Source organism: Chiroxiphia lanceolata, chromosome 3 (assembly GCF_009829145.1).
Source record: "Chiroxiphia lanceolata isolate bChiLan1 chromosome 3, bChiLan1.pri, whole genome shotgun sequence".
Taxonomy (NCBI): domain Eukaryota; kingdom Metazoa; phylum Chordata; class Aves; order Passeriformes; family Pipridae; genus Chiroxiphia; species Chiroxiphia lanceolata.
Genome location: NC_045639.1, coordinates 28392852 through 28419503, shown reverse-complemented (window position 1 = coordinate 28419503; position 26652 = coordinate 28392852). Strand labels below are relative to the sequence as shown.

Genomic DNA, 26652 nt, shown 5'->3' with positions numbered 1-26652 from the left:
GTAGTTTTATATAGTTCATATGTATATGTTTATGTATGTTTCAGTTCCTTGAATGGCAAGTTCCAGTAAACTATAAATCTAGTAAAAGTCCCAAACATTCTCTAAAACTGAAACTGCATTTGCTAAGTTTCATATTCACCTGCACTTCCTCATCTCACCTGGAAGTAAGAGCAGGTGGGACATAATACTGAGCAGGGACTACTCTGGTATAATTGAACCGGACTGATCCTGAAAATGTTCACAATATCTAGTGAAAGTTTGAAAAGTCCAGATGCTGCTACAGACAAATTTGGAAAACTGACTGAAAGCTTCACAGGAAAAAACAGATCTTTTTGTGCATGTGCATGTGTGTGTGTGTGTGTGTGTGTGTGTGTGTGTGTGTGTGTGTGTGTGTGTGAAACTGGTGTTTGCAAAAAAAGTCATCCCTAGGATTTTGGTACTGAGCATAGGGAACACAGAAATAAAAACAGAAGAAGCAAAATATTTGTGAACTTTTTTATAGTCTCAGAAGCATTAGTTCAGGTTTTAAGAAAGTTCAAGATGCTGTTTTTCCTTTTTATCTCACGCAATGTTCAGATGTTCCTGAACTGAAAACTCTGTCTCCAAACTTGGCAAAAGATATGATATAGATGCAAATTTTGGCAGTAGGTCTCTAAAAAGCAAATCCAACCACCACAAATCAAGACCTGTTCAAGTTTTGAGGAAGGACTGCTCTGACCAAAAAAGTTATGTCAGTCATCTCTGGCCCTAATCTCAGTACTTGTGTGAAAACCAAGATATTTGCGTTAAAGTACAGCTTTGCTCAGAATGGAGACTGCACTGGTGTGCTCCATCAGCCTGGCTGCCTTCCATTGAACAATTACTTGCTTCTTGCTCCTTTCAAAACTCACAGCTGTGTAAAAGCAGCTGGGCTCTGTTCCTTCTGCTAAAGCCTCATAACATGCTTGTTGCCATGTAAAGGTACTGCAGAGCATAATGGCACCTGTTGCCTGTGGTGCCAGTTCTGATGACATGCAGAGGAGAGAAACCCATCCTTATTTCAGAACCTGAAGAGGAATTGCACACGTAACTGAAAATGGTGGGTTTGCTGCTTCTGGGTGGATCTGCCCATGGAGGCACATAATTATCTCTAGCTAAGTGTTTCTGTAGCTCATGGATCTGCTGAAGTACAGTTTGTATCACCAGATAATCATGGGCCTTTCTGCAATGGAGCAAGGAGAACAAGTAGCATTAATGTCTCATTACTGACTCTCATTCGATCTCAGCAATCCCAAGCTGGAACTATGTGGATTCTTCTACACTCTAATGTCCTTTATGCTTTCATTTGTAGGATGGGCATCCAGATGTCTCCTACTTTTCACCTGACTGCTTCCATCCAAGCCAGAAAGGCCATTCTCAGCTTGCCAAGGCTCTCTGGAATGCCATGGTAAGGTGACAGGCTCTGCACATAACGAGGTCTTTACCGAGACCTGACTACCATTAAAATGATCTCTGCAATAAGCATTGCAATTAAGGCCTGGATAGCACTGGACCTGGTGTTTGTATCTTCTTAGCTAGTCAAATACCCTCTGATTTTGACACTACTCTCAGCCTAGAATCTCCTGGTTCTTAAAGTGTGTGGGGAGGAAAGGGGTGCTGTAAGTGCATGATCACAGTCATTCGTGACTTCAGCTGAGCAACTTCAAGTCTACTTCACCCGCTGTCACGCAAGGCAGGATAGCATTTAATAAGAATGATGTCTCTATGGGCTGGGATGCGAAACCACCAAATAAAGAATTGTAACTGCATACGTCAGTTTAAAATGGGTTACTTAGAAGTTTGGTTTAAATCCTAGTGTTGTGAATGTCTCATTAAGAATTGAAGTGGCTTTAATTCAGTTCAGTTTTACTACTTTTGGAAATGAGTAAAGCTCCATAAAAATAAGTCGTTAAAGGTTGCTTAAGCAAACCCATTTTACTTAGCATTGCAGTGCAGGGGGATGACACATGCAGTTGGAGGCAGTATCTTAGATCCTGAATATAATTTCTATATACTTTGGGGTAATATCTTAACAGCTGACATGATTGCTTGCAATCATCAAGCAGTACCTCTAATTAGATTTGGTTTTATCTTCTACACATAAACAGCCTTTTGTTGGAGATGCCATCATGCAGCTTAGCTATAAAAAAATGAGATACTCTTAACCATCTTTTATGCAAGAGAAGAGAGTTTACGACCTTGCTTTCTGGCAAAATTCCAAGGTACTTCATGTACCTGCCAAAATCCTCCAGGAGTTTAAACTGATCCCACTGTAGCTTTCCACTTCCCATTTTAAGCTTCTTTCTAGAGTTGCTCTTTTGCTATGCAGTTGCCATGTTCTTTCTGAGAAGTAGTTGCATTTCAACCTTGGGTAAATCAAAGTCTGTGAATACAGACAGCTTTATATAGATGTGACAGGTATATTTAGTTTGGTTTGGATTGGAATTGTTATACAAATTTAAGATGAGCTGGCACAGTTATAGAATAGATTCTTTTGTCTTTATTTCCAGTTACAGCCTGTAGGCCAGAAAGCTGACTCATTTGATTTCACGGCTGACATCGTCCTTGGCTGTCCAGCTCAGGTAAATATACCCACATCATGGAAGCTGGCTATCAGGAGGCTGTGCCTGCTTGTACTTGCTGCAGAGAGCAGAGGTTCGGCATATCTGGAACAAGTTTACTTAAAGCTTTGTTCTCTGCTTACCTCTGAGGGGCAGGTGCTCTCATGTACCTGCTTTGGTGTCCTGTTGCCCTTTTGCTGTGCCATGAATACTGATTGACAACATGCTGATTTGTGTGTTTTCAGTTGTAGCAGAGGTTGTGTTTTGTTGTTTGTGAAATACAGAGACAACTAAAGCAGCAAAAAAGAGAATATGCTGCATTAACTTTCCTATCCAAATCAACGGGGTTTGGACACCACAGCAGCTTTGAAAAATCCAGATTTTGTTATTTCTTGAATTAGTAGCAGGTTGGTTTTCCTGGTCTGATCCATAGCAGGGATACTTCAGACTCTTCAGAAGCTGCTTCTGTAGTTACAAAACAAGCTGCTGAACTCGCAGTACAGTTGCTAGGTATCAGCACATGGAAATGACCACTGCAGGCAGCGATAATTGGCTCCCTTTCTTCAGCAGTTTCAACAAGGAGGCTGAAGAACTGAACAGACCAGGGAGCTGAGTTGCTCTCTCTGTTCTGAGACAGCTGTTCAAGTTATATGGGAGGATTTTGTCCATATTGTGTCCCTCCTGTCAGAAAAAGATTATCTACTGAGTTATTAATCAGCATGTTTCAGAAGTCCTCATATTCACTCAAATTGATCACACTTCCTTTACCCAGTAATCTTTCCAGGTATCTTAAATTGTAAGCAACTTCTTCAGATGCCAAATAATGTGGATTTTATAATTCTTTCCCTTCATCCACTCTTATTCAAAGACGTTGCTGTTCAGAAGTAGTCAAAAGTTTTATATCCCTTGAAAAGCTATATCCCTATGAAAAGCCATTGTTTGCAGAAATGGTAAGCCCACAGTGCTTTAAAAAAGTCATTGATAGAAGTGCCAGTAGCTATGGAAATTTATTTGTTTGAGGCAACTTCACGTACAATAAAAGCTTGCCTTGTAATTTTAGTGATTTTTAAGACCTCCTTATGCAGACACTGGAATTTTTCTTAATTGCGATAAGTGGGCATCCGGGTGAGATTTTTTTAGCTTATACAATGTACATGTCTTCCTCAATGCATGCTGCATTGGTAGGGCAAAAAAATAACTAAGCAATCTCTACAGGCTCTCTTAGAGGAAAGAATGATCTTTTCAGTAAGTAATCTTTCATCTCCCTTCTGCTGACACAGAAGATCTGCCCAGGTTTGTCTAGACTTTACATCAATGTCTCTTGAAAGGACTAAACAACCTTTAAAGTCTAATTGTGGAAGGTTAGGAGAGGAAAATGTTAAACCGCAGTTGGCATCTGGCATATGTAATTTTTGCCACAAGGTTCTAAACACAAATTTTGCGAGTTTAAAGGAAAGAGCGTGGTTTCAAAATCCAGATTCCAATTTTGCAACTCAGGCAGTTACTTTCTTGGTGATATGATGCCCTGATATCACTTGCTATGGTTTGTGCTATGTGCTTATTGCCTAATTTCTGTTATTTCTCTTATTTTTGTTTCCTCTTTCCCCAGAACAAACCATTCCTGGGAACATACAAGAATAGCAACTACACACCTGTGGAGCCCACTAGTGAGCCAATAGAGGTGATTGTTGCATCTTTTGCTACATTTTAGGCAAACTGTGCAAAGCTGCATCTGGTGGCTGTTAACATATCATACTGAATTTATTACATAAACTATTACCAATTTTTGAAAAGGGAAATCTGCATCACGCTTTTTCCTGTGTAAACAAATGTTTACCTAAAAGCCAAACAAAATTAATCATATTATTGGTGCAGTTGTATAGGTAAGTAACCTGGAATGCATCATTAATTCAGATAGCAAGTTCCACACCTTATGGAGAAGTTAGCCTAGAATCCTAAACCCCAGAGTTCAGAAGGTGTGTGGATCATACTCTCAGGTGTGTGGTGTAACTAAATCTTAGGGATGGTTCTGTGCAGGGTCAGGAGTTGGACTCGATGATCTTTGTGGATCCCTTCCAACCCAGCATATTCTGTGATTCTGTGATCTGAGGAAGGTTTTGTTATTCTGCTCTTGAGCCACTGTACTTCCATATACTCAAGTAAGCTTAACCTGTAGAGGGCAGTCACCTTTACATATTGAAAATGTGGCTGAATACAAAGGTGATAGGAATCCCATTTTCAAAGGGACTCAGTTTCCACCATGACTGAGCAACTACCACGAGGTAGATTAAACAAGCTGCAGAAACAAACTTTGTGTGTAGGACTTGAAGAAATTGAGTCATTCTTTATTGGTAGTCAAAATGGGCTGGGATAGTTTGGCTTACTGGGTGTCCTCATGACTAGCCCAATTATCAAAATCTGTGTGTGCCTTGAGGGTTACAAAGAGCAACAGTTGCTGTTTTAGCAAGCTATAGTTTGCAGGATTGCAATGGGATTTTTATCTGTAGAGCTAGAGTTATACTTTTAGTGGGTTATTCTTGCACTTCCACGAAATCTCAACAGCAACAGCTTTTGAAGTGATAAAGGAAAGGAACAGCAGAGAAGGAGTAAAGGAACAGTTTCCTCTCTGATCTAAAAATAAGCCCAGCTGTCTTTTCTAGCCTCTGCAACCAGACTTCAATGGCTGATAGAGGAGACTATTACACCATTTTTTGCAAGAATAGATGAATTCGTTGTGATGGTTTTTTACCCAAACCATGCCTTCTGGTCTATGTAGTTTTACTCTGAATGGCAGAATTGTGCAATCACAGAATAATTGAGGTTGGAAGGGGCCTCAGGACATCCCTTTTCTGACCTCCTGCTTCAAGCAGGGCTGGCCCTTAGATCAGTGTAAGCAGCTGCCTTTGCTCTGGCAGGGACTGGCCATTATAGCAATTATAGTTTTTCCCTTGCTGCCTTCTTAGCTAGTATTGTTCTCATTACCAAAAAGCACGGGTGGCACATTTCTCTGCTATCTCTGCTGGTGAACCAAGATGTTCTGCCATGTGTGGTTGATTCAATTTCTTCGGTTGCTGGAATACACATAATAACTATTATATCACCTATATAAATGTATGGTAAAGTACAATTATTTAGAGCCTGACAGTTTTCTTTACTGAAACTTTTAAAGCTTCAAAGTTTTTTCAGGGAAAGCAAGCCCTTTTTGAAAGTTTCTGGGAAACGAATAGGTTCCTAGCAAAGTACATGGGGAATGATAATATAGTAATAGAATCATTAAGGTTGGAAAAGACATCCAAGATCATCAAGTTCAAACTTTTACCATGCCCACTAAACCATATTGCAAAGTTCCAGGTCTACTTTGTTTTTTGGACGCTTCCAGGGATAGTGACTCCACCACTTCCCTGGGGAGACTGTTCCAGTGCTTGAGCACTCTTTCAGTGAAGAAATTTTTCCTAATATGCAACCTAAACCTGGTGCAACTTAAGGTCATTTGCCCTTGTCCTTTCGCATGTTACCTGGGAGAAGAGGCCAACTCCCACCTCATCACAATCTTCTTTCAGGTAGTTGTAGACAGCATTAAGGTTTCTCCTGAGCCTCCTTTTCTCCAGACTAAACAACCCCAGTTCTCTCAGCCACACCTCATAGGACTTAAGTTTCAGTCCCTTCACTGGCTAATATAATAATACATTAATAATATAGTACATTAATATAATATTATAACTTTGCAGAGGATTTTATTGTTTGTTTGGTTTTTGGTATTTCATTGGGGATTTTTTTTTGCATCTGATATCTTTCAAGACAAAGCAAGACTTCAAACCTGGAGACCCTACATTTTAGTTCATGGACAAAATCTCCAGGCTGTAGAGAGAAGAAAAAAGTAATCTTCCTTATGGAACTTTGTCATAAGCAATATTTGGTGATGAAGTGTTTTGCCTTTGGAAAAATTTTATGCTTTGGCTAGAAAATGTCAGCAAAAGTAATTATTGTTTGGATAGTATTCCACTAAGAGGAGGAAAAGACCGTTGAGCTATATAGGCACCAAACTGGGATCTGTGTCTTAACTCGGTTTTGCCCTTCACTGTACAACTAAATCATATATGAATTCTGTATTATCTTTTAATCACAAGGTGAAACAATTTTGTAACTTGCCATTTCAGAATTGGGGCAGTGAGCTATTGTGTCCTGAACAGTCTCCATCTAGTCGTGTCCCAACATCAGGTGAGAAAGAACTCCTAAGCTAAAATCAAAAATAGGAAGGATTTAATCTTTTGTTTTTAAAAACAGTAAGGTGTTGAAATGGCACATCCCAAGTGGAAAGTAAACAATAAAAGCTGGTATACTTAGCAGCAAAGGAAGAAAGTCTGTCTTGCCATACACAGTAAGTTCTGCATGACAGCAGATGTGCTCTCTGTGGATAAATGTGATTACATTTATCATACTCATGTATCATTTATCATACAGCAACGTGGCAGATTAAAATTACCTAGGAAGGTTAGTGGCTCAGCAAGCGGGAAACTATACAAATATTGCATGTATTTGGAAGGCTTTACAGGGAGATTTTTAATTAAAATATATTGATCTATGACCCAAACATGTAAGCCAGTTAAAAGAGATGAAATGTATGCATCTGCAAACATATCTAAACTGTTTCCATTTTTTTCTAAGCTCTTTTAAATTCCAGCTTTCCATGTTAGTTCAGTACACTGATGCAAGCAAAGACAAGAAGGCATAAACCTTTTGCCTAGCTGACAGACAGAACTTGAACCTCATTCTCCCTAAAAATGCCATCAGATTGGAACCTAAGACTTGCATCTTTATTCTGTTAAACAGTATCTTGTCAGTTGTCAGTAATCCTGCTTTTATTCTCCTACTGTTTTTTAGTACATGAGCTACGACCTGCTGACATCAGAGCCATAGGAGCACTGGGAGATTCCCTGACTGTGAGTACTGCAGCATTCCCATGTTCAGAATGAAAAGAGCAATTGTCAGTTTCTACTTAGATGTTGTCACATCAGGCATCATCAGATAGAAAGTAAATTGCTTTGGCTCGGCAAAGCAAAACTCATCTACCTGGTTCCCTTTGCAAAGAAATAGCCTGAAGGGATATGAGTGACACTGGCAATTGTGTAATCTGGTAATGAATAATTCAGGCCAGGACAGAAATGGGATCCCATTCTCTATTGCACACAGTTTATTCAAGTGTTTTTGAAAAGGGAAGTGGCTGCCTTATAGGAATAGTCTTTTCTGACATAAAAAAAAAGACGGAAGCAATTGGAATTTTTTGTGCAATGAGAGATTTTGCTGAAAATTCCCATGAAAATAATTGATTGCACAATGAAGTGCTTCTCACTTGAGATAACTCTAAAATGTCTATATTTCAGAATTTTGCTTTCAGATGCTGCTTCCTAGATTAGACATCTTTCACTTAAAGCTCTGATGTATTTCAAGTGCCAAGGAATACAAGCTGAAAAGAAAAAATTAGGCACCAAAAGAAAAAAAAACAACAACAACAAAAAGCCCCAGAAAAGAATAGCAGGGAATACGGCAGATCTGCACTGAAGTTTTCTGAGGAAAAAGTTCCAGAATTACACAGCACTACAGAATTGTCCTGGCATGGGATGAAAGCAAACATTTGTGTCAACAGTTCCCATGAATTTTAACTCCTGAGCTAAACTGATGCTCATTCTAGCGGCTTCAGCTCCTGTTGAGCTCAGAGAGAGTTGAAGGGACTGAAGCCCTTAAATGATCAGGCTTATTTTCCAGGCTGGTGTGCATGTCTTCATTATGCATCATGGACCTCCTCATTAGCTTTGAAACTGATTTTGTCTGACCTGATGTAATCCTGGATTTCCCCCCTGCTGTTGAGCTTTGAGCTTTCCTTAGAAGACCTCAGTAAAGACCTACAACTCTCCCTCCTATCCATTGCAACGACTCTTAAACTTAACTGCTTTATTTCCTCCCCCACATCTAGTGCTAGACATGTGCACTAGCACATACCTCTTATTTTAAGAATTTAAATTCTTTCAGTAGGGGCCACACTATGATACTGGAGGTCTCTGCCTCGAGCTGAGCAAGGCAGAGTCTCATATTGCCATTATTCATGCAGTTCCTATTATTTGCCATTGCCACAGCAAGGTGTGATTAGGGGTTTTATTAAGTGAGTTATTTGGGAGGCCAGAAAAAATGACAGAGCATTTCCCACATGTGTACACATGCACACACTTCCTGCACACAAAGTACATCAGCAGCATTGTGTGCTTTTTAGTGCATAACCATCCCTGGCACAGAGAGACTGTGGCAGCAAAGTCCACTAAGGCATTGATTTTCCTCCTGGTATTTCCCACAAGATCCCTGAATGCAGTGTCTATGGCTGAGTTGGTAGCATGGCTTTTTGAAGAATAAAAAATTAAGTGAAACCACTAATAAACGATAAAGCTATAGAAGAACCCCTTGATGGAGGTCTGTCCCAGTCCTGTGAGCTACTCAAATTCATCACAAAGGTCTTTGTTCTGATGGCTTTATGTATTTATTTAATTTTGAAAGATAATAAAGTTCATAGTACAGGAAGGAAGGCTGTTCTCAGTCTGGATGCACTTGGGAGATTAATGAAACTTTGAGCAATTTAGTCATGTCACTGGCTAGAATGCATCTGTTTGACTTCTTAGCACCAATGCACAGTAAAAGCAACAGATACGCCAACATGCTTATCTATATTGGCAAAAAAAGGCCTGTCATCAAGCCCTCATCAAGTCTGTATGTTAGACTAGCAGGCTGGATCCAGGAGAGAAAAAATGGATTTTACACCAAAGATTTGTTTTCTTGGCAGATTAAAAAGCATCTCCTCTGATTTATGTACAGCTAAAACTGGCTGGGAATTTTTCATCAGTGTTTAGGGCTTTTTTTCCTGGGTTATTAAGTCTCTCAGAATCATCTTTCTTCGGGAAATGCCAGGACGAAGCATTTTCCGTCAGAAAAATCCAGACAAATACAAAGCAGTTGATGTTAATCTGGGTCCCAGTGGGTTGCTAAAATAGTAGTTTTAAAGCCTTCTGTCCTTGACCTTACACTCCGATCTCCTCCAATGCTCCGTGGTCTACCATCTGGATGAGTTGCTTTTGCATATGAGGGGAAGCCTGCAAAATTGAAGCATGAGAGATGCAGGGCTGCCCAGAGGCCAGTGTGTGGTGACGAATAAGGACACGGAGCATTTATTCTAAAACTGGGATATTGCAAAAGCTTGGCCGCTTGCAGAGTAATGTTACCAAAATTGTTCAGCACTTTCAAAATTTGATGTGTGTCTTACCCTTTTTCCTATTACCATTTTGTAATTGTTCTTTCCATTTTTTCCAGACTGCAGTAGGAGCCAAAGCACCTGACCTAGAAACAGACTGGAGGGGACTTTCCTGGAGGTGAGAATACTCATTTTTGTCTTTCTCCATTTTTGTCCACACAGTTAAAAGTGTGCGGGTCACCTGGTGAAAATGCAGGGGTAGGATGCTGACAGCAAGTATTGATTGGTAAGGATTGGAGGAGTAAGGACTGAAAGAGAAAGGGAATGATTCTAGTGGGATTTTTTGGTATTTGTTTTTGCAATTGCAAAGTGGACAAAGACCATGCACATCAGAGAGTATGAATCTCAATATCCATGCTAAAGTGTAAGGAAACTGCCTGCTTCATATGGGCAGGCATATGGTTTATAAGCCTTTGCATGTGTAGACATTCTTTTCTACTCTCTTTCTTCTCCCCTTTGTATTTATCTGCAGGCATAGATTATTTTCGGGAAGGGCTGCCAGAAGTGGTGTAATGGTGTAGTGGCTACGCACACAGACAGCTTTTAAATAGTAGAGGCAGAGGATCTTTTCATAATCAACATTGTAGAATTTGCAGATAGATGGTTAATGAGCGTTTCATGCGATCTCTTCCATGCATAACTGCACATAAATGTAGTTTCAGCAAGGTACTGTGGAGCAGCTTTAGTGAGGAAATATGCTCTTGTATGGTAGACATCCCAGCATTTTCATTGAAAAATCAGTTCTCCAAGTATGCTCTCTTCCCAGCCTGAAGGCATAGCTTCTATCTTAGCTGATGCCCTGGTTTATTTAATGTGAAATATCCTTTCACTACTTTCCCTGAATTCTTGTGGTTTATCTCCGTATTATTTGAAATTAGTGTTTTTGATGGAGGTTGTTTCTTCCTTCTTGGGCTGCTGTAACAACATATGGTGACAATAGGACAGATGGTTGCAGGATTAACCCTACTTGGTGATCTTGTTCTTTCCCTTTGTAGTATTGGAGGTGACGAGACCCTGGAGATCCAGGCTACTTTACCTAGTGAGTATCATGGAAAATAAGCGTGAGAAAAGCAGAAGTTGAGTATTACACTGCAAGTCTTTTAAGTGGATACTAGGAAACACCTGGAAATGGTCATTCTTTCCTTGCAAACAGTGGGGATATCCATCTTTTGTAAATGTGAGCAGTTCATATGAGTCACAGCTGAAACCCAGACTGACCTGATTAGCTGTAGAGTCGATTCAGCCCCTTCACATCACAGGACATGTATGTGATTTTATCATCCTTTTGACCAAAATTACTAGGAATAAATATGCTGAAGGTGACAGAAGTTCATGGCAGTCCTACTCCTCCCTTATTTTGTGCTTTCCAGTGATTGACTGTAATGGCTGTGTGCAAATGAAGGGTTATGAAACAATTAGCAGTCCATCTAGGCAGGGTTGGTGACAAGGCTATAGTTCTTCCTGATGATTTCAAGTTTCTACATAGCACTGAAAAAAAATCTAAAAATACTATAAATTTCTTGCCCTGGTGTTCTATGTAATTGGTCCCTGTAGTTGCCATAGAAACCATTAAGTGGTCAGTGTGACAATAAATTGGAAAGGACTTGGTTTACAATGGTTGATCTATTTGTATGTGATCCATGCTGTGAAGCAGTTTGACAATACCTGACACTGTTGGTAATAAAATCTGATATGCTTTGTCTTGTACCATGCACTGTGTTCAAAGAAAAACAGAAGGTGCAATTCATTTATGCATTATAAATGAGACTCTATAAAGAGGTTTCAGACATCACTAGAGGCACAGTATCAAAAACAGTGCTCAGGCATCATGCTTCCCCACTGAGGGTTTCAGTGAAATCTAGAGAAGTGAATAAAATTCATTCTCTACCATAAATATTATTATCTGGGAGAAGTGAGATGTAGATGACCATTTTCAGAGCGTTTGCTTCTGGTATATGAAAGAAAGTAACCATGAATACTCTTTATTACAAATACACTTTAATTCAAGACTGGTGAGTTGCCTGGGACCTCTGCATCCCTAGGGCCACCAGACCCCAGTTCCTCAAGTCCATGGAGAGAAATAGTTGCAGTGATGAAATTAAGGCAGTAACTAGAGTCTCCAAAGCAGGTGTGCCTGTAGCTTCTATAAAGTCACAGTGAATAAGGAGAAAACTCAGGTCCATATTCTCACCACTCGACTGGCTTGTCCTTCTGCAGGAGGCAATGCTGCTGTTTGTGCTGTGAATGGTTAAACACTGTGTTTTTTCTTTTTAAGATATCTTGAAGAAATTCAATCCAAACCTCTTTGGCTTCTCCACTGGCATTTCTAAGGAAACAGCTGGATTCAACGTTGCAGAGAGAAATGCCACAGCGCGGTAAGCACAATCACAAATGAGAAAGGGCAAAGGAGTGAGAACTGATGTAGTGGCAGGTTACCTTTGAGACACATATCAAGGTTGAGTTAATACTGGTGATCTGCTTGTACCGAGCGTATTTCTGTGATCTCATATTTTTGATTGTGGATTTGATTTTTATTTTTTTAAATTTAATTCAGTGTTTGGGGGATTCATGTGCCTATTTTTCTAAATCGGAGACAAACTTACTTTCTTTATTTGATTTCTGCCCATAATTTCTGAGCCAATGCCTTAGTTATGCTTCTAATTCTACCAGTACCTTTTTCTACCCAGTCTTCAGTTTGCAAGTCCCTGATTCACTGCCCCAGGCAATATCTGTAATGAGAAAAAATTCGTGTGCATCTCTCATTTATTCCTTGATTTCTGGGAAATGTGGCTCAAACTAACAAATGGAAGGCCACTGCTACACTAATGGCATTAAAAACTACCTCTGTTTGCAGTGCAAAGGAAAATAACAGAATAAGCATCTAGGAATTAATTCCTTTGTCCTCCCAAACTAAAAATCTACTAGTCTGTTAAGAATCAAAATGTGTAAGAGTTTGTATTGCTGTGCAAGGGTTTGTATACACTGTGCCTGCTCCATGGATACTCATGCAATTTGTTTCCAGGACTTTTTGTGACGCCTTTAACAGCCCTTAGATTAGCTGCAAGAGAATTTTAGGATAGCTAGCAAAGCCTGTGTAGCTACTAAATATTTCATGGGTGCCCCAAGCAAAGCTGACTCAGCATGATCAATTTTGTTCTGGGAATCCAAATACTGTAACTGCATTTGTGTGGGTGCTGGAGAGAGGCAGGGTTTATTGGCTCAAGCATAGTCTTCTTCTGGTACATCAGGAGCTCGTTTCCAGCTGGTGTCTCAGCATGGTTTGTGCTTTGGCCTGTGGATGTTGCATCCTGCCCAGAGCTGGACTGGGACTCTCCAGCCTGGCAGTCCCACAATAAAAGCAATATCTTCCAGCCATTAAACAAGACATAGGAATTTAAGGCCAGATCAGAAAGGCTGGTTACGTGCCCAGTTTCTGTGTAAGCACCAAACTCCCCTACTAGGTTTTGAAGGGCCTAAACTAAATGTCTCTGTGCATCTGAGTGTTAGTGCTTTTTTCCAAACAAAATGCACTTAAGCCAACTCTGAGATGGGAAGAACTCATACCAGTTGCCTGCCATTTGGCAGCCATCCCAGCTGAAGTCCTTTCAGATCAGATTATTCACTTATGCAACTTGGTCCTTCAATGTTTGCTCATCCTTTTGAGGCATCACTTTCCTTATACTGACTTCTGCTGATCCTAAAATTCCCTGAAATGGGGAGTGGGAGACCAAGAAGATGATGTGTTTTTGGAGCACACATATAAAATCTTCTGTCCTCTCTCTAGCAATATGCCAGCCCAAGCACGTGAATTAGTGGAGCTAATGAGAAGCAACTCGGTAAGTGGAATTTGGGCAAACCTTCAGTGGTTCTGTGGTCTCAGGGAAATGATTTTAATTGGTGGGATGCTTGAGTCATGAAGAGTGCTTTACTGATGAAAGAAAAGTCAGTGTCCTTGTCTCTGCTGTGCTTTCCAAGGTGAATGTGCCAGATGAATTAGCCTTTAGTAGATTATAATTTACCTATACAAATCCATGCAGATAAGATGCAAACACACAAGGCAGAGTCTAATGTAAGGTGCAGTGCAACCAGAAGATGTAAGGATGGTAGTGAGGAAGAGAAGTCTGAAGGTTCTGGTGAGATCACAGGACTGCTTAGTTGAGTAGCAACATTCAAAGTGGAGGTCATAAAGTCTGAATGTAAAATTGGTGGAGCAGGTACCTGCAGACCAATATGAATCACACTATTCACAATACTGGGAAGAGGGACTACTGAAGTCTTTGCGGGAGAATAAGCCATCTGAAACTCTGGTTTTGAGTAGGTAAATAATTAATCAGTGACCAGAAACCTCAGAGTTGGATGAATCCCTATCACATCACAATCTCAATCTTTTAGGGAATTAGTAGGGGATCTAGTATTGTGAACCACTCTGCTGTGCCAACTCCATTGAGGGCTACAAAGGGCACCAAAAAAGAGACTCAGTGGCTGCTGCTGCAGTGTGGGGTGGGGGGAAGAAATCTGTGAAAAACCCAAGGTTGCCCTGCGCCAAGTGTTGGCTGAATTTGCGTGGATGACTGTCTGGGTGTGAGCTCTTGGTTCAGGGAGAGCATTCCTTCTAAGAGGATAGGAGTGCCTGGTGCTCCTTGGCTCAGACTGAATGGGAAAGGAAGGTACTGAATAAGCAGGGTTTGTCAAAGCATGTGTTTCTCCATGCCAGCATTCTTGATGGATGCTGCATGCTCACCCCACTGTCAGTTACTCTGCATTACCAATTGTTTGGCAGAGTCAAGGGAGCTGGCGTAGGTCTTCAATAGAATAGAAGAGGATCTAGAGCTTTGTTTTATTCACAGCTTTTTATGCATTAAAAAAAAAGGGGCGAGGGGGTGTGTCCCTACCCCACTGCCTCTTCAAGAAAGGCTTTCTAAGCAAAGTGCTTGTTTAAAGAGAATTCAGACCTGTGGGTGATTCCCAGGCCCTCCCTCTATTTGTGGGATCCTTTCGCAGATGTTTGTTATGTAAATGCACCACACTAAAAATAGTTGCCTTTGATTCCTTTCTTTGTACTGAACGTTACAAAATGTTTTGATGAGATCCAGCTCTCAGCAGTGCCTATTGTTAGCTTGTAGTGACGTGGATGCTGCAGCTGCCCTTATATGAGCTCAGTGAAGTCACCAGCCTCCTGGACTCTTCTATTTTAATACAGCTGTCTATTCCCCGGGGCACCCCTCGCCCCTCCTGGCCATGGGGTAATACTTGCCCAGCTGGCAGGGATCCCCAGCAGCTCCAGTTCCACAGCTTCATGAGTCACTCCAGCCTCCACTCCCACACTGCTTTATCCCCACGCTGCCTGCAGTGTTCAGCCATGGCTGGCAAATCTCTCTTGTCCATCCCTATCCTGAAGGTAACTTTCATTTAGGGACGCTTGCTGTCACAGACACATTTCCATGCTTGGTTACACTGACAGATCTTGTCTGCTGAAGGGAATTTTCTCAGAAAAGCCAAGGTGAATTGCAGTAGACTAGCAAACAGTTCACTCTTTTCCCCTGGAGAGATGCTTTTCTTTTGCCCACTTAACTCAGCATACCTCCTTTTTTTTTACCCTGCTGTCTGTGCCCCATTTAGCCCCATCTGTGAATGTTACCTCTGTATGCCTAAGCAATGGATGCTACAATCTGTTTGTTTTATGTGCCACTAGAAAATTAACTTCAAGGAAGACTGGAAGCTGATCACTGTCCTTGTTGGAGGCAGCGACCTGTGCCAGTACTGCTTGGACAAGGTTTGTATCTCTGAATTAGGCATGCTTATCCAGGTATTTGGCAGATGACCAGCCCTGGAAATATAACCTTTCTCTCTCTCAGGGAGCAAAAGTTCCTGTTTGTTTAAAAAGCACTTAAAGTCCAGCTCCTTTCATTTGTATTGTATCAGAAACAAGTGCACAGCTTTTAGTACTGGGGCACTGCAGCTCTGGAGAAACGCATTATTCAAAAATAGGAACCTGCCCTATATCAAACAAAATACCAAGAATAAACTCCCTGCTTAACTGGACAAAGTAATCAATGTGCTGTCTTAGGAATGTTTTTATGGGACACAAATGAAGTTTTCTGGAAAGCATCTCCACACAATAATTACTGAGGATGCTTCAGTGTGACACCAAAAGAAATAACATCAGTTTATAGAGAAAAAGATGTCTTTTCTCTAGCGATCTGTGGTCATCCCCTCTGAAACAGTCTATGTGGCACAGACTGGAGGTCTGGACCCCACCTTATTGAAATGACCAGGCACTGTTCTCTGTTTTGCTCTTTTTCCTTTACAGGTTGCTGCCTGAAGCCTTTGTCCCCTCAACTTCGCCTCTATAACTATAGTTACAAAGTTGTTTTGCTTATGGGTTTTGTGGGGCCTGACTGCCTTCATCTCAATTTCCCCAGATTGGCAGTTTGGGAAAAAAGGTATCGTTCTATTCATAAGGCAACCAAATCTGTTCTGGGTCACATAAAAGACAACACAAAATCCAAAGATGTGATCTACATAGTCATTCATCAGGGAAAGATTCTGCCAAGGTAATTTAGGATTTTCTGCAGGGATTAGGGGAATATATTAGTGACATAGAAACACAAGCACTATATAACCTCTGTACATGTGGCAATAGATTTCTTGATCTGAAAATACATTTGCCAAAAAAGGAAAAAAGAACATTGAGTTGGTATATCTTCTCATGGACCACCTTCTTGGTTCCTGAAAAAAGACTGATCCAATTTTTTTTTCTTTCTTTTTAACATAGGAAAACAATTCAGTGCAAAAGTATGTAAAGCACCTTCAGGACACTCTGGATATTTTCTATGAGGAGGTAAGCTTTTAAGATATCCTAGCAAGCTATGTTCCTGGCAAGCACACTGACGTTTTTTCCACCTCTGGTAGACTGTCAGTGATTATGTTTCATACAAGGTCATCTTTCAAATAGCTGGAGTCAGACTGCTCCTCAGTGCTGCATTTCAACAACTGTATTAGCTAATGCCCTGAGAAAGCAGGCTGTAGTTTCAGGGAAAGTGTGTTTCGCAGTACTTATTCTGTGAACAAAACACACATGATCCTACTGCCAGTTTTGGTGACTAAACCAACCCTTATACAGTTTCATCTACCTTAGAGCAAATGAAAATGTCCCAGGGAGTGAAGCAGCATTTCAGCTAGTTTGTACTAGCTGCTGGAATTTTTTTTTTGGCTGACATCCACTGTATGTGTCCCTCCCCTTCTCTTTATACATCATCCTTGCACATGCCATTGGCTGCAGTCGGTGCAGTTTGCACTGACTCCCTGACCTACGGATGGCACTTCTTGCTCTCTTTGTAGTGGTATCATGTTCTGTTATTTGGTATGTCTGGTTATTATAATCCTTGCAGCTCCCAAGAGTCTTTATCAACATGGTGGAGATGCTAGAGTTTTCTGGACTGCGTCAGATCACAGCAAGCTCTTCAGAGTGTGCTTTGACAGCAAAGTAAGTGAGCAAAACAGGTCTTTGCCTTTAAAGTGATAATTTTTTGGCTCAATCTCAATTTCTGCAGTAGGTATCCACACTGAACTTTCCAAGCTACTTGCATTGCAGCCTTTACCTGATGCACTAGTTCCCATCAACTTCCTATGACTTTTTCCAATACCTCACCTAAAAGGCATGCACCTGTAGATAGTGGAGTTATCACTTCTCAGCTCTAAGGCAGCGTGTCACAGCACAACTCAACATATAACTGTTGTACCACTGAATTTCAAAGCCTTTTTTGCCCAGCCATTCTCTGGTCAGCAGCATAGGCTGACATCCCTGATACCTCTCCTTATGCCCAGTGCTGCGTTACCTGTGGCGCAGGCTGGGCTGCACACAGCAGAGTGCACAACAGGGAACAGCTTTTCACACCTAATGGAGGATACCAAAATCCTACCTCAAAGAAGGTTGAGGGTCTCATTTTGGAAAGCAGCAGTGCCTTTACAGGAGCCAGAATGGACATGAAAAGGCTCTTTAGTCTAGCAGAGAAAGGTATAACAAAGGCCAGTAGTTGGAAGCTGATGCCAAATGAATTCAGATGAAGTTAGGCACAGATTTTTAATAACACAAGTGATTAACTACTGGAACACACTAGAAGGGAAAATAACAAATTGACTGTCTTGCTTGATGTCTTCATATTCATTCCAAGCACATTCTTAGAGGATGCATTTCAGTGAAGCACAAATTATTACCTCTTAATATAGGAGTAACAAAATAAAACACAGTGATGCAAGGACTCACACTACATGAACAATTTGTCTTTTTCAACTTTAAACTCCGACATCTGAAGATCTGCTGTAAGCCTATTTGTAGGGTGTGGTTTTTTTAATATCCTAACATATGTGATTTCCTGCTAATATGTGGCATACTACACACTTTTGTGTTTGACTCAAGAATTGTGGATCTCACAGCTTTTACCAGCTGTGAGAGGTGTTCATTTTGAACAGTCAGTAGGGATTTTTTTCTGAAATATCTGTCCATTTCTAAGCCAATGAGGTGGTTCTCCCTCTGCATGTGAGCTTTGAGCACCCATCCTGAGCTTCTTGATGTGAAGCATACATCGCTGAAGAACTGCAAATAAGTTATTCAAGATTGGCTTTTAATTCAAGTATTTCTTTCATTGAAGGAAAATTTGTCCATGTTTCTTAAACCCTGAGGAAAATTCTCCTGAACTACAAGAAATTAAAAGAATTAACAGAGATTTTCAGGTAATACTTTGATTCTGTAACTGGTCATCTTCACTTGTGCCTCTTTATATTGCTTCTCTCACTACCCTTCCTCTCATGCATACCCTCAGCAGGATAGAGAGGGGTAACCTGGAAATAGGTTGGATACAGCCTAATCAAAACTCTACCCAGACAACCAGATAGTAGCAGTCCAAGTCTTTCCACGTTTCCTAATGATTTGTCCTTGGTTCTGAGCTGGATGCAGATCAAGACCATTTATGTTTCCAGCTTCTGATTCAACTCTTTCAGCCGAGAAAGAGTTAGTGATGATGGCTGCTTTGCTGATATGTGTTTGCCTGTTATGAACCCAATGAATAGCTCACATGAATTAACATGTCATTGCAAGAGTGACAAATTACCCCGCATCAGTTGCTTTGTGGTTACCTTTAGCAGAAAAAAATAACTAAACCAACCATGGGTCAGCTTGCTATCTGAGAGTAACTGTTCATGACCTCAGGCATAAGATTGACTCAAAATTAAGAGGCTATAAATAGCTATTGGAGCGGAAGCTTTTTCCATTGATGTTCTATGAATACAGGAATCACTGTATCAGATCACATTGAGTTATCCAGTCCTCCATTCTGGCTCTGGCAGCGGATGTTGTCCAGTGAATCTGACAAAGCTCAAAATATTCAAAAAAATGGATAGTGCTAGTATAAGCCTACTAGAGGGGTCATTTTCCTTAACTATGGAAGTGGGATAAGGAATGTTTTGAGATATGATCAGGAGCATTACAGTTTATACCCATAAGACGGCAAGTAATATGAGATGGGGTTTTTTGTCCATCTCAATGTCTGTGACCATAGTTTTTGAAAGTGGCAGGTAATTCTTCAATGTTTAAGTTTTATTTTAATTCAAGCACACCTTTCTGGAAAATCAAATGCACTTCAGCCTCAAGTTGGCATTCTGAACTCATTCGTCACTTTTAAAAATTTTGGTCTTATTCCTTTTTTATAATACTTTGTAAATTTTAATCTCATTGCAATTGTATAGCATTGGTTTCTATGAGTAAGGATTGAATAGCTTTTTTTCTTTTTTTTCTCTTTTAATTAAGCAGCTTTATTAATTTTTTTATTTTTATATTTATTTGAATTAACTCAGCTTCTGTGCATTTTCCTCATGAAAATCTCTTAATGAACCAAATTGTTTTCTTAGCCATTTTCTCGACTGCTTTATAACATTTAACTGGATTTATACTAATAATTCACAGCTTCCTACACTGAAAGAAGTGTAATATGCATGTTTTTGATGGCTGACAAATGCTAGGTGAGCCCTGCAAGTAACTTTTCTGTTTCCAATAATTACACTCCGTACAGGCTGAAGCCTTGCAGCTGATCAACAGTGGTCGGTATGAAAACCGTGAGGACTTTGCCGTTGTCACACAGCCGTTTTTCCGAAACACCTTGTTGCCCCTGGATAGCGTGAGTCCTGTTTTTTCTTTCCCATTATGTAAGGGCCAGTGTCTTGATTTCTTTTAAGTCAGTAAGATCCATGCCACAAGGACTGTGTTTTCTTCTCTTTGCACAGTCTAGCAGCACAGGATGGAACCTGTGATAAGAGGTGACAGAGGAGAAGACGAGGAGAGACTGTGCTGCCTGTGAATCAAAATAGCTTTAGGAAACATTCATAGTTGTGTACACATTAAACCTAGGCACTCTATCTCCCTCTAAACTGCATGTTGCTTCCCCTGTTGAGGGGGTTGATTGGCACTCAATTTTCTTCTCATCTAGGTTATGGAATATGTTCAGGATTTCTCCAAATGGAGACCAGCACTTGAATGCCTGACTCATTCCAACCTGGAAACAGGAAACAGCCTTTGAAACCAAACACTGATTCTCCTTCTTTTCTCCAGCCTTAGTATTATGCATGCTGAGTAGTTAAGGATAAAAATATTCAGCATGAATCCCGGTCAAAACCACCGGGATAATACTGATCTTTTTGTCATACCATCCCCATTTTTTTCTGTCAGCCTTCAAGTAGGCTGACATACAGGTAGTGATGAGGTGAGGCAAATTCCTCCTAAGACATACATTTGCCACAGCTGGATAAGCCCACCATTTTTATTGTTGCCTGAAATTCAGCAGAAATTTCAACACCTGAAAGGTGTTGAAAGGTTGTAAGTCTGAGTTATGGAAGTTTAAAAAGCCATAATAAGCAGTTTTCTATCAGTTCTGTAAAAAGTGGAGTGTGGGTCAATGGCAGTGCAACAGCTGTGACTATTGTTTAAAGAGAAGTTTAGTTTTGCTATGAAAATTGCTGTGTGAAATTGAGCAAGCTGTGTTACACAGGAGGTCTCAAGGTGCAGTAATCATCCCTCAGTTAGGGCTACCTAAGTTGATTTGCAGTGTCAAAGTATGAACATATTGCCTTTAGGAAGATAACCAAAATTGTGAAGCGGGCATACCAAGTACAGTACAATATGAGATATAATATGGCAGATCTCAAAGATTGAAATGTGCTGAGAAATACATTTTTGCTTTTATTGCAGACCGGCAGGCCAGATCTGAGTTTCTTTGCTGCAGATTGCTTTCATTTCAGCGTAAGAGGCTATGCTGAGATGGCCATGGCTCTCTGGAATAATATGGTAAGAGGCTACAACCCAGTTCCCTATGTGATTGTGGCAGCAGTCCCTACAAAGATCATGATAAAGGTATCTGAAACAAAAGAGTAAGGAAGACATAAAATTGATATCCTAACAAGGGGGGGGGCTGCTCAATTTTAAGACTCTTTTCAGTCTGCATTGCTTAGGAACACAATCCAAAGTGATCATGTTGCATGAAACAGTGTAGGTCTTTGCTCATTCAAAATAAGAAATCCTGAGAGTCTTAAGGTAAGAAAAAATTCCTTTGTGATTTGGTAAATAACTTGCATTAAAGCAAAAAATCAGCCTAGTTAAACATTCAGTCCTGTAGGTTTTCTGAAAATGTCTGTTCAATGAGCTTGCCCTTCTTCAGTGAATTCTGTAACATTTAACAGGAAAACATATATGGGACTGAATTTTTGCTGCCATTAATAGTGTGGACATGTTGTACCACCCACTCTAGTATCTGAGATAACTCTAGTAGAGTCACTGAAACTAACGGGGGGCTCATCAAAACTATGATGCCTCTGCTTGTAGTCACATTCCTTCCGTCATTTTGGGGAAAATGATAGCTTTTTAACAGTGTTGGAAGAGTGTGTAAGAGGCACATGCTAGACTTGATAACTCCAAGATCACAGTTGCTTTCAGAAACATGATGTTTCCCTATGCTGGAAGGAAGACTATGGCGTTTTCATGCCACAGCAACATTTACTCCTCTTGTCTCATAAACACCAGTACCCAAATACATCGTGCAAGCAGAAATCCTGTATCCTGGTTTGTACAAGAAACAACCATAAATGGAGGGGAATTTTTTTCCGTTGAAGTAAAAGTTTTAGCAAGATAAGAAACTTACAGGATACCCCAGAATAAGCTGGAGCATAAGGACTGGGAAACACAGGGCAGAAATCTTGCAGTTGCCCAGTATGGCATAAGAGCTGTAGGTTCAGGGTTATAGAAAGCAGTGGACATACAATGCACACATGCACTCGGAATAATTGATTTGTGCACATGCAGCAAATCTGCCTGTTTTCCATCAGCCTTCCCTGTACGGGACTCCAGATGACAGCAGGGTGGTAGGCTTCACTGTGTTTCATAGCTTAAACAGGGCTAATGGTGGCCCAGAAACCCCAGGCAAATGTACAAAAAAATTCAAATTGAGTATGGCTGAAGGTTTCAAGAAGAAAAAAGATGATATCTGGACATATGGTAGCCTTAAATTGGGTTTCTGTTGCCATGTGGTATTCCTATTGGCCATTACTCATTCCTGAATCACCATCAGTCTTTTTTTCCTCTATGCCATCGGAGTTTTATTCTGTCCAGACTGTCACTCAATTCCTACGCATGTAAGGATATTGACAGAAGGCTTTCTACTGCAGGAGGGATCAGTGTCCTACTGATGTGAAGTATAACTATTCCCTCCTGCAGGGATCTGTTGGTGTACGCCAACTGAAGATATTACTGTTTACTATTTAAATCTGGTTCTTGTAACACATCCCTGCTTTTCACTTGCAGTCCATGTACGGAAAGGCTGTGTGCAAGCTTACTGTAAGGCTGTATTGTTTCCCTGTTCCCTGAAAAGCTTGGCAGGCTGTAGCCTTATGGCCAAATGCAATGGATTCTTGTTAGTACACATAAAGGGCCAAACTGTGCCTGGCCACTGTGTGGGTATACAGGGATCGGGATGGCTTAAGGAGTCTATCCCCCACCGTGATGTTCTCTGCCCCTTTTGCTTTGTGCAAAGCCAAGCGTGCTCCTGCTCTCTGAAGTCAGAGAACTCTCTAGTCCTAAGGGGCTTCCACTGGTCCCAAATCCACCTCTTCAGTTCTCTGGCCCAGGTGAAGAGCACATGGACTCTGTGTGTTTAGCTTGTGTTCTGCCTCCATGTTTGGCACGTGCTCTAGAGGAGCTGTGTGTTTCTTCTAGAAGTTGTCATGTCCGCTCGTGGACTTGGGGTTACTGTCATCTTCAAAGCTCAGAAGCTGATGCTCCTGAAGAACAGATTGCATAGGGATGAAGTAAGCATGGATGGTTGCAGAATTTTGCACTTTATCATCTTTCATCTGGGCTCGGTGCCAGAATCCTTACCAAGTGCCCTGGCAAGGGAAGTGTTACAATTATCTACAAATAACCAGTCTCACTGCAGGCAGAATGCTACAAGACATGAGCCACACATCTTACCAACAACCACATCAGAATCTGAGCTGTTCCCTTTAAGGTGCAACAAAACTAGCAGTTTCAGTCTTCACCACCTTAGCTGGTGGGCTGGCCAAGGGATTAGGACTCCCTTACATCACTAGACAAGTGATGTAAGAGTCCAGCAGGAACTCACAACCACCAGCAAAATCTGGCATTCTGTTTTGCTTCTCATCTTCTCTTCACCAGTTAGCTTTCTTCCCTTCCCTAGTCATATTTTAATGTGGTTCATCTCTTTTTATTTTTCAGTCTGTACTACCTTCTTTCTTTTTTTTTTCCCCCTTTTTTTTTTTAACTGAACTAGAGAGAGGCGTTATTCCCAGTATTTCCGTATGGGAATCCTATGGATAGAAATTGGTTTTTTCCATGTTGTGTTGGGCTTGTTGCAGTATTGTTTCTTTTCAGCATACAGCTGATACTTTAATCCCTTGAGGACAGTAAATGCCTGTATGGACAATAGCAGAAGCAACAGCAGTCCTCTGTGCTATATTCCCTGAAGTGCTGGATGACAACTCTGCAGTTTCCTATGGGCCAGTCTTGAAGTCATTACTTCAGGCATGTCCATACAACAATTGTAAACACTTCAGTTAACATGACTGAGCAAGCCTGTACTCATTAGTTTAACTATGGTAACTGGTGGTATGTGCACTCCTAGCCAACCACAACTGCTCTGCTATTAGCCTGGACATATTTTATGTTGAGTTTGAAATGGACTTGAGGTGAGCCTATGGTCAGCTATTGCAACTTAGCTGACAACAGATAATATAAAAGGCTCTATTTAACTCACTTCTTGCAATCTTGTGAACCCAGCCTCAGCTATAACTCCCAGGGAATTTCTTGTCTGAGTGAAGACTGTAAAGGTTGGCACCATCTCATTCTGTCTCTGCAGCTCTACATCATTTCTGAAGTGACTCACATTGCCATGACACCTAGGCATCTTTCTTTAAGTAATATGCTAAGTAACATGTCTGACCTCTATCATGTGGGGTTTTTTCATTGTGGTTTATACTGCCATTTGAGATGTGCACATGGGAGAACCAGATATATAGTAAACCACTTTGTTTAGCAGAATATTTATGTGGTATTCAGAGTGATGCAAAAGGAGGAAAGGCTTCTGCTATTCCTTGCTTCCAAGGGAGTTTTTCTGCAGCCAGTACATCAGATTCTCAATGTCTTCAGTTCATGAGGGTTAAAATGTTTGTGAACATTCCCATGCACCTTCTACCACATTTCTTCATTACTGCAAGCACCAAAAGATTGGATAAGAAGTTGTAACTGCCTAAGTCAAGAGTCTGAGAAGGAAAAAAATTCATTGTTGTTTACTGTTGCTTTTCTCTTCTTCAGTTGGAGCCAGTTGGTGAAAAGCAGACTTATAACAACTTTACCTATGACAGATCAAAACTCAAGTGTCCAAACCCAGTAAGTAAAGGCCAAGGTGTCCTCTCCATTATTTACTTCTACTTTTCTCCTTTCTTCTCTTTAGTAAAGCTCTTTAAGAGAGTATGTTTGTGAAGGCTTTAAATAGCTGAAATATACTCTGTCTCTATTTTATTAGAGACAGAGAAATCTACTTAGGATTTAAGACCAAAAAATTATCCTCATTGCAGTGGAAATCCTCTCATTTAAGTCAGTTCTAATGAGTCTATGTATTTCCATTTTGTTGTCTGCAACAAGCAAATTAGGAAATGATGCCATCACTCCTCATTCTGAGATGGCTCCTTTTCTTTTTGTTCTAGGAACTTTCAGGCAATAAAGCAGGAAAGAGTTTGGTCTAAGATAGAGAGAAGGCAGCAACAGCTGATTGTCTAAAGATCAACAATTCCTTTCTGGGAAGGGGTAGTGGCATATTGTTGGAATGCTGCCTGTTGAATGATCTGTGGTCAATAAAACCTTTACTCTCCCTTTGTAGGAGAAACCTTTTCTTTCCACACGGAGAAATAGTGGATTTGGAAATTCAGACTTCAGCTTGGAGAAATCTGAACCTTCAGTCCCCTACTGGGCTGTCATTGTGGCTGCAATAGCCGGAGTTCTGTTGGGTTCTTTACTCATCTGCACTGTGTCACAAAGAAGAACCAAGAAGCCCCAACGTAAGACTGACATAGAAAAGAACATTAAAACAACCCCTCTATAACACAAGTCGAACAAACGTCTCTTTTTCTGGTTGCTCATTGGTGTGACACAGAGTAGCAGAATAAAAAACCTGTTGGATAGGAATGAAGCTTCTTGGTTGCCCAGGGATTTTTGGGCCCAATAATCTTAGTAAGAAATGTACTATAGACTTAGCTTCTGCAGATCAGTCAGGTGGAGGATGAAGTTCTAAGTACATTGTGGTTTAACCCCAGCTGGCAAATAAATACCACACAGCTGCTTGCTCACTCCCTCCACTCCCCCCCAGCAGGATGAAGAGGAGAACTGGAAAAAGGGTTATCTCAACACACGGGTTGAGATAAGAACAGTTTAATAACCGAAATAAAGTGAAATATAATAATAATAACTGTAGTGAAATGGGAAATAACAAAAAAGGGGGAGGAGAATAAAACCCAAGAAAAACAAGTGATGCACAATACAATTGTCATCACTCGCTGACCGATGCCCATCCCATCCCCGATCAGTCATCGGCTCCTCCTGCCTTTCTTCCCCAAGTTGATACTAAGCATGATGAATTATGGTATGCAATATTAATTTAGCCAGTTCAGGTCAGCTGTCCTGTCCTGGTTCCCTCCCAGCTTCTTGTGCTGGCAGAGCATGGGAAATTGGAAAGTCCTTGATTTAGAGTGAGCACTACTTAGCAACAACTAAAATATCGGTGTGTTATCAACATTATTCTTGTACTAAATCCAAGATGCAGCACTGAACCAGCTGCTAAGAAGATTATTAACTCTACCCTAGCTGAAACCAGGACAAAGTCTTAAAGCTTTTTCATTCTGGGGTGCAATTCTCTGGTTTGTGAATATTACTCAGGATGTCAATCGCTTGCACAAAGCAAGAAAACTTGTTAATGCACCTTGGCACCTTAATTATGCATCTGTCCTTTTCTCTTTTAAAACTATATTTAACATGTTAGATACAAGTCCATGATTGCAACCTGATATTCCCCAACAGCAAGATGTGAGATAAATAGCAGCTGCAATTTCACATTAGATTCCAGCAAGACCATTGAGCTGAAGATGCTAAGGTGATTCTACAGGGGCAAGTGTAATGCCTTTGAAACATCTTTAAGCCAGCTTCTGAGCAACTTGGATCATCCACATGGCATC

The 26652-nt window shown here is 40.7% G+C and overlaps 1 protein-coding gene across 1 annotated transcript in view; it reads left to right on the top strand.

Moving 5' to 3' along the window:
• Positions 1 to 25769, top strand: part of PLB1 (phospholipase B1) — an 87288-nt gene extending 61519 nt beyond the window's left edge. The window contains exons 42-58 of the mRNA XM_032681364.1: positions 1331 to 1426; positions 2529 to 2600; positions 4189 to 4260; positions 6737 to 6797; positions 7461 to 7519; positions 9930 to 9988; positions 10866 to 10909; positions 12146 to 12245; positions 13655 to 13706; positions 15563 to 15643; positions 16646 to 16711; positions 17262 to 17356; positions 18522 to 18603; positions 19938 to 20042; positions 21110 to 21205; positions 24740 to 24814; positions 25305 to 25769. Coding sequence (XP_032537255.1) covers positions 1331 to 1426; positions 2529 to 2600; positions 4189 to 4260; positions 6737 to 6797; positions 7461 to 7519; positions 9930 to 9988; positions 10866 to 10909; positions 12146 to 12245; positions 13655 to 13706; positions 15563 to 15643; positions 16646 to 16711; positions 17262 to 17356; positions 18522 to 18603; positions 19938 to 20042; positions 21110 to 21205; positions 24740 to 24814; positions 25305 to 25526 — 1437 coding nt within the window. The 3' untranslated portion in view covers positions 25527 to 25769. The remainder of the gene's footprint in view (positions 1 to 1330; positions 1427 to 2528; positions 2601 to 4188; positions 4261 to 6736; positions 6798 to 7460; positions 7520 to 9929; positions 9989 to 10865; positions 10910 to 12145; positions 12246 to 13654; positions 13707 to 15562; positions 15644 to 16645; positions 16712 to 17261; positions 17357 to 18521; positions 18604 to 19937; positions 20043 to 21109; positions 21206 to 24739; positions 24815 to 25304) is intronic.
• Positions 25770 to 26652: the final 883 nt, after the last annotated feature.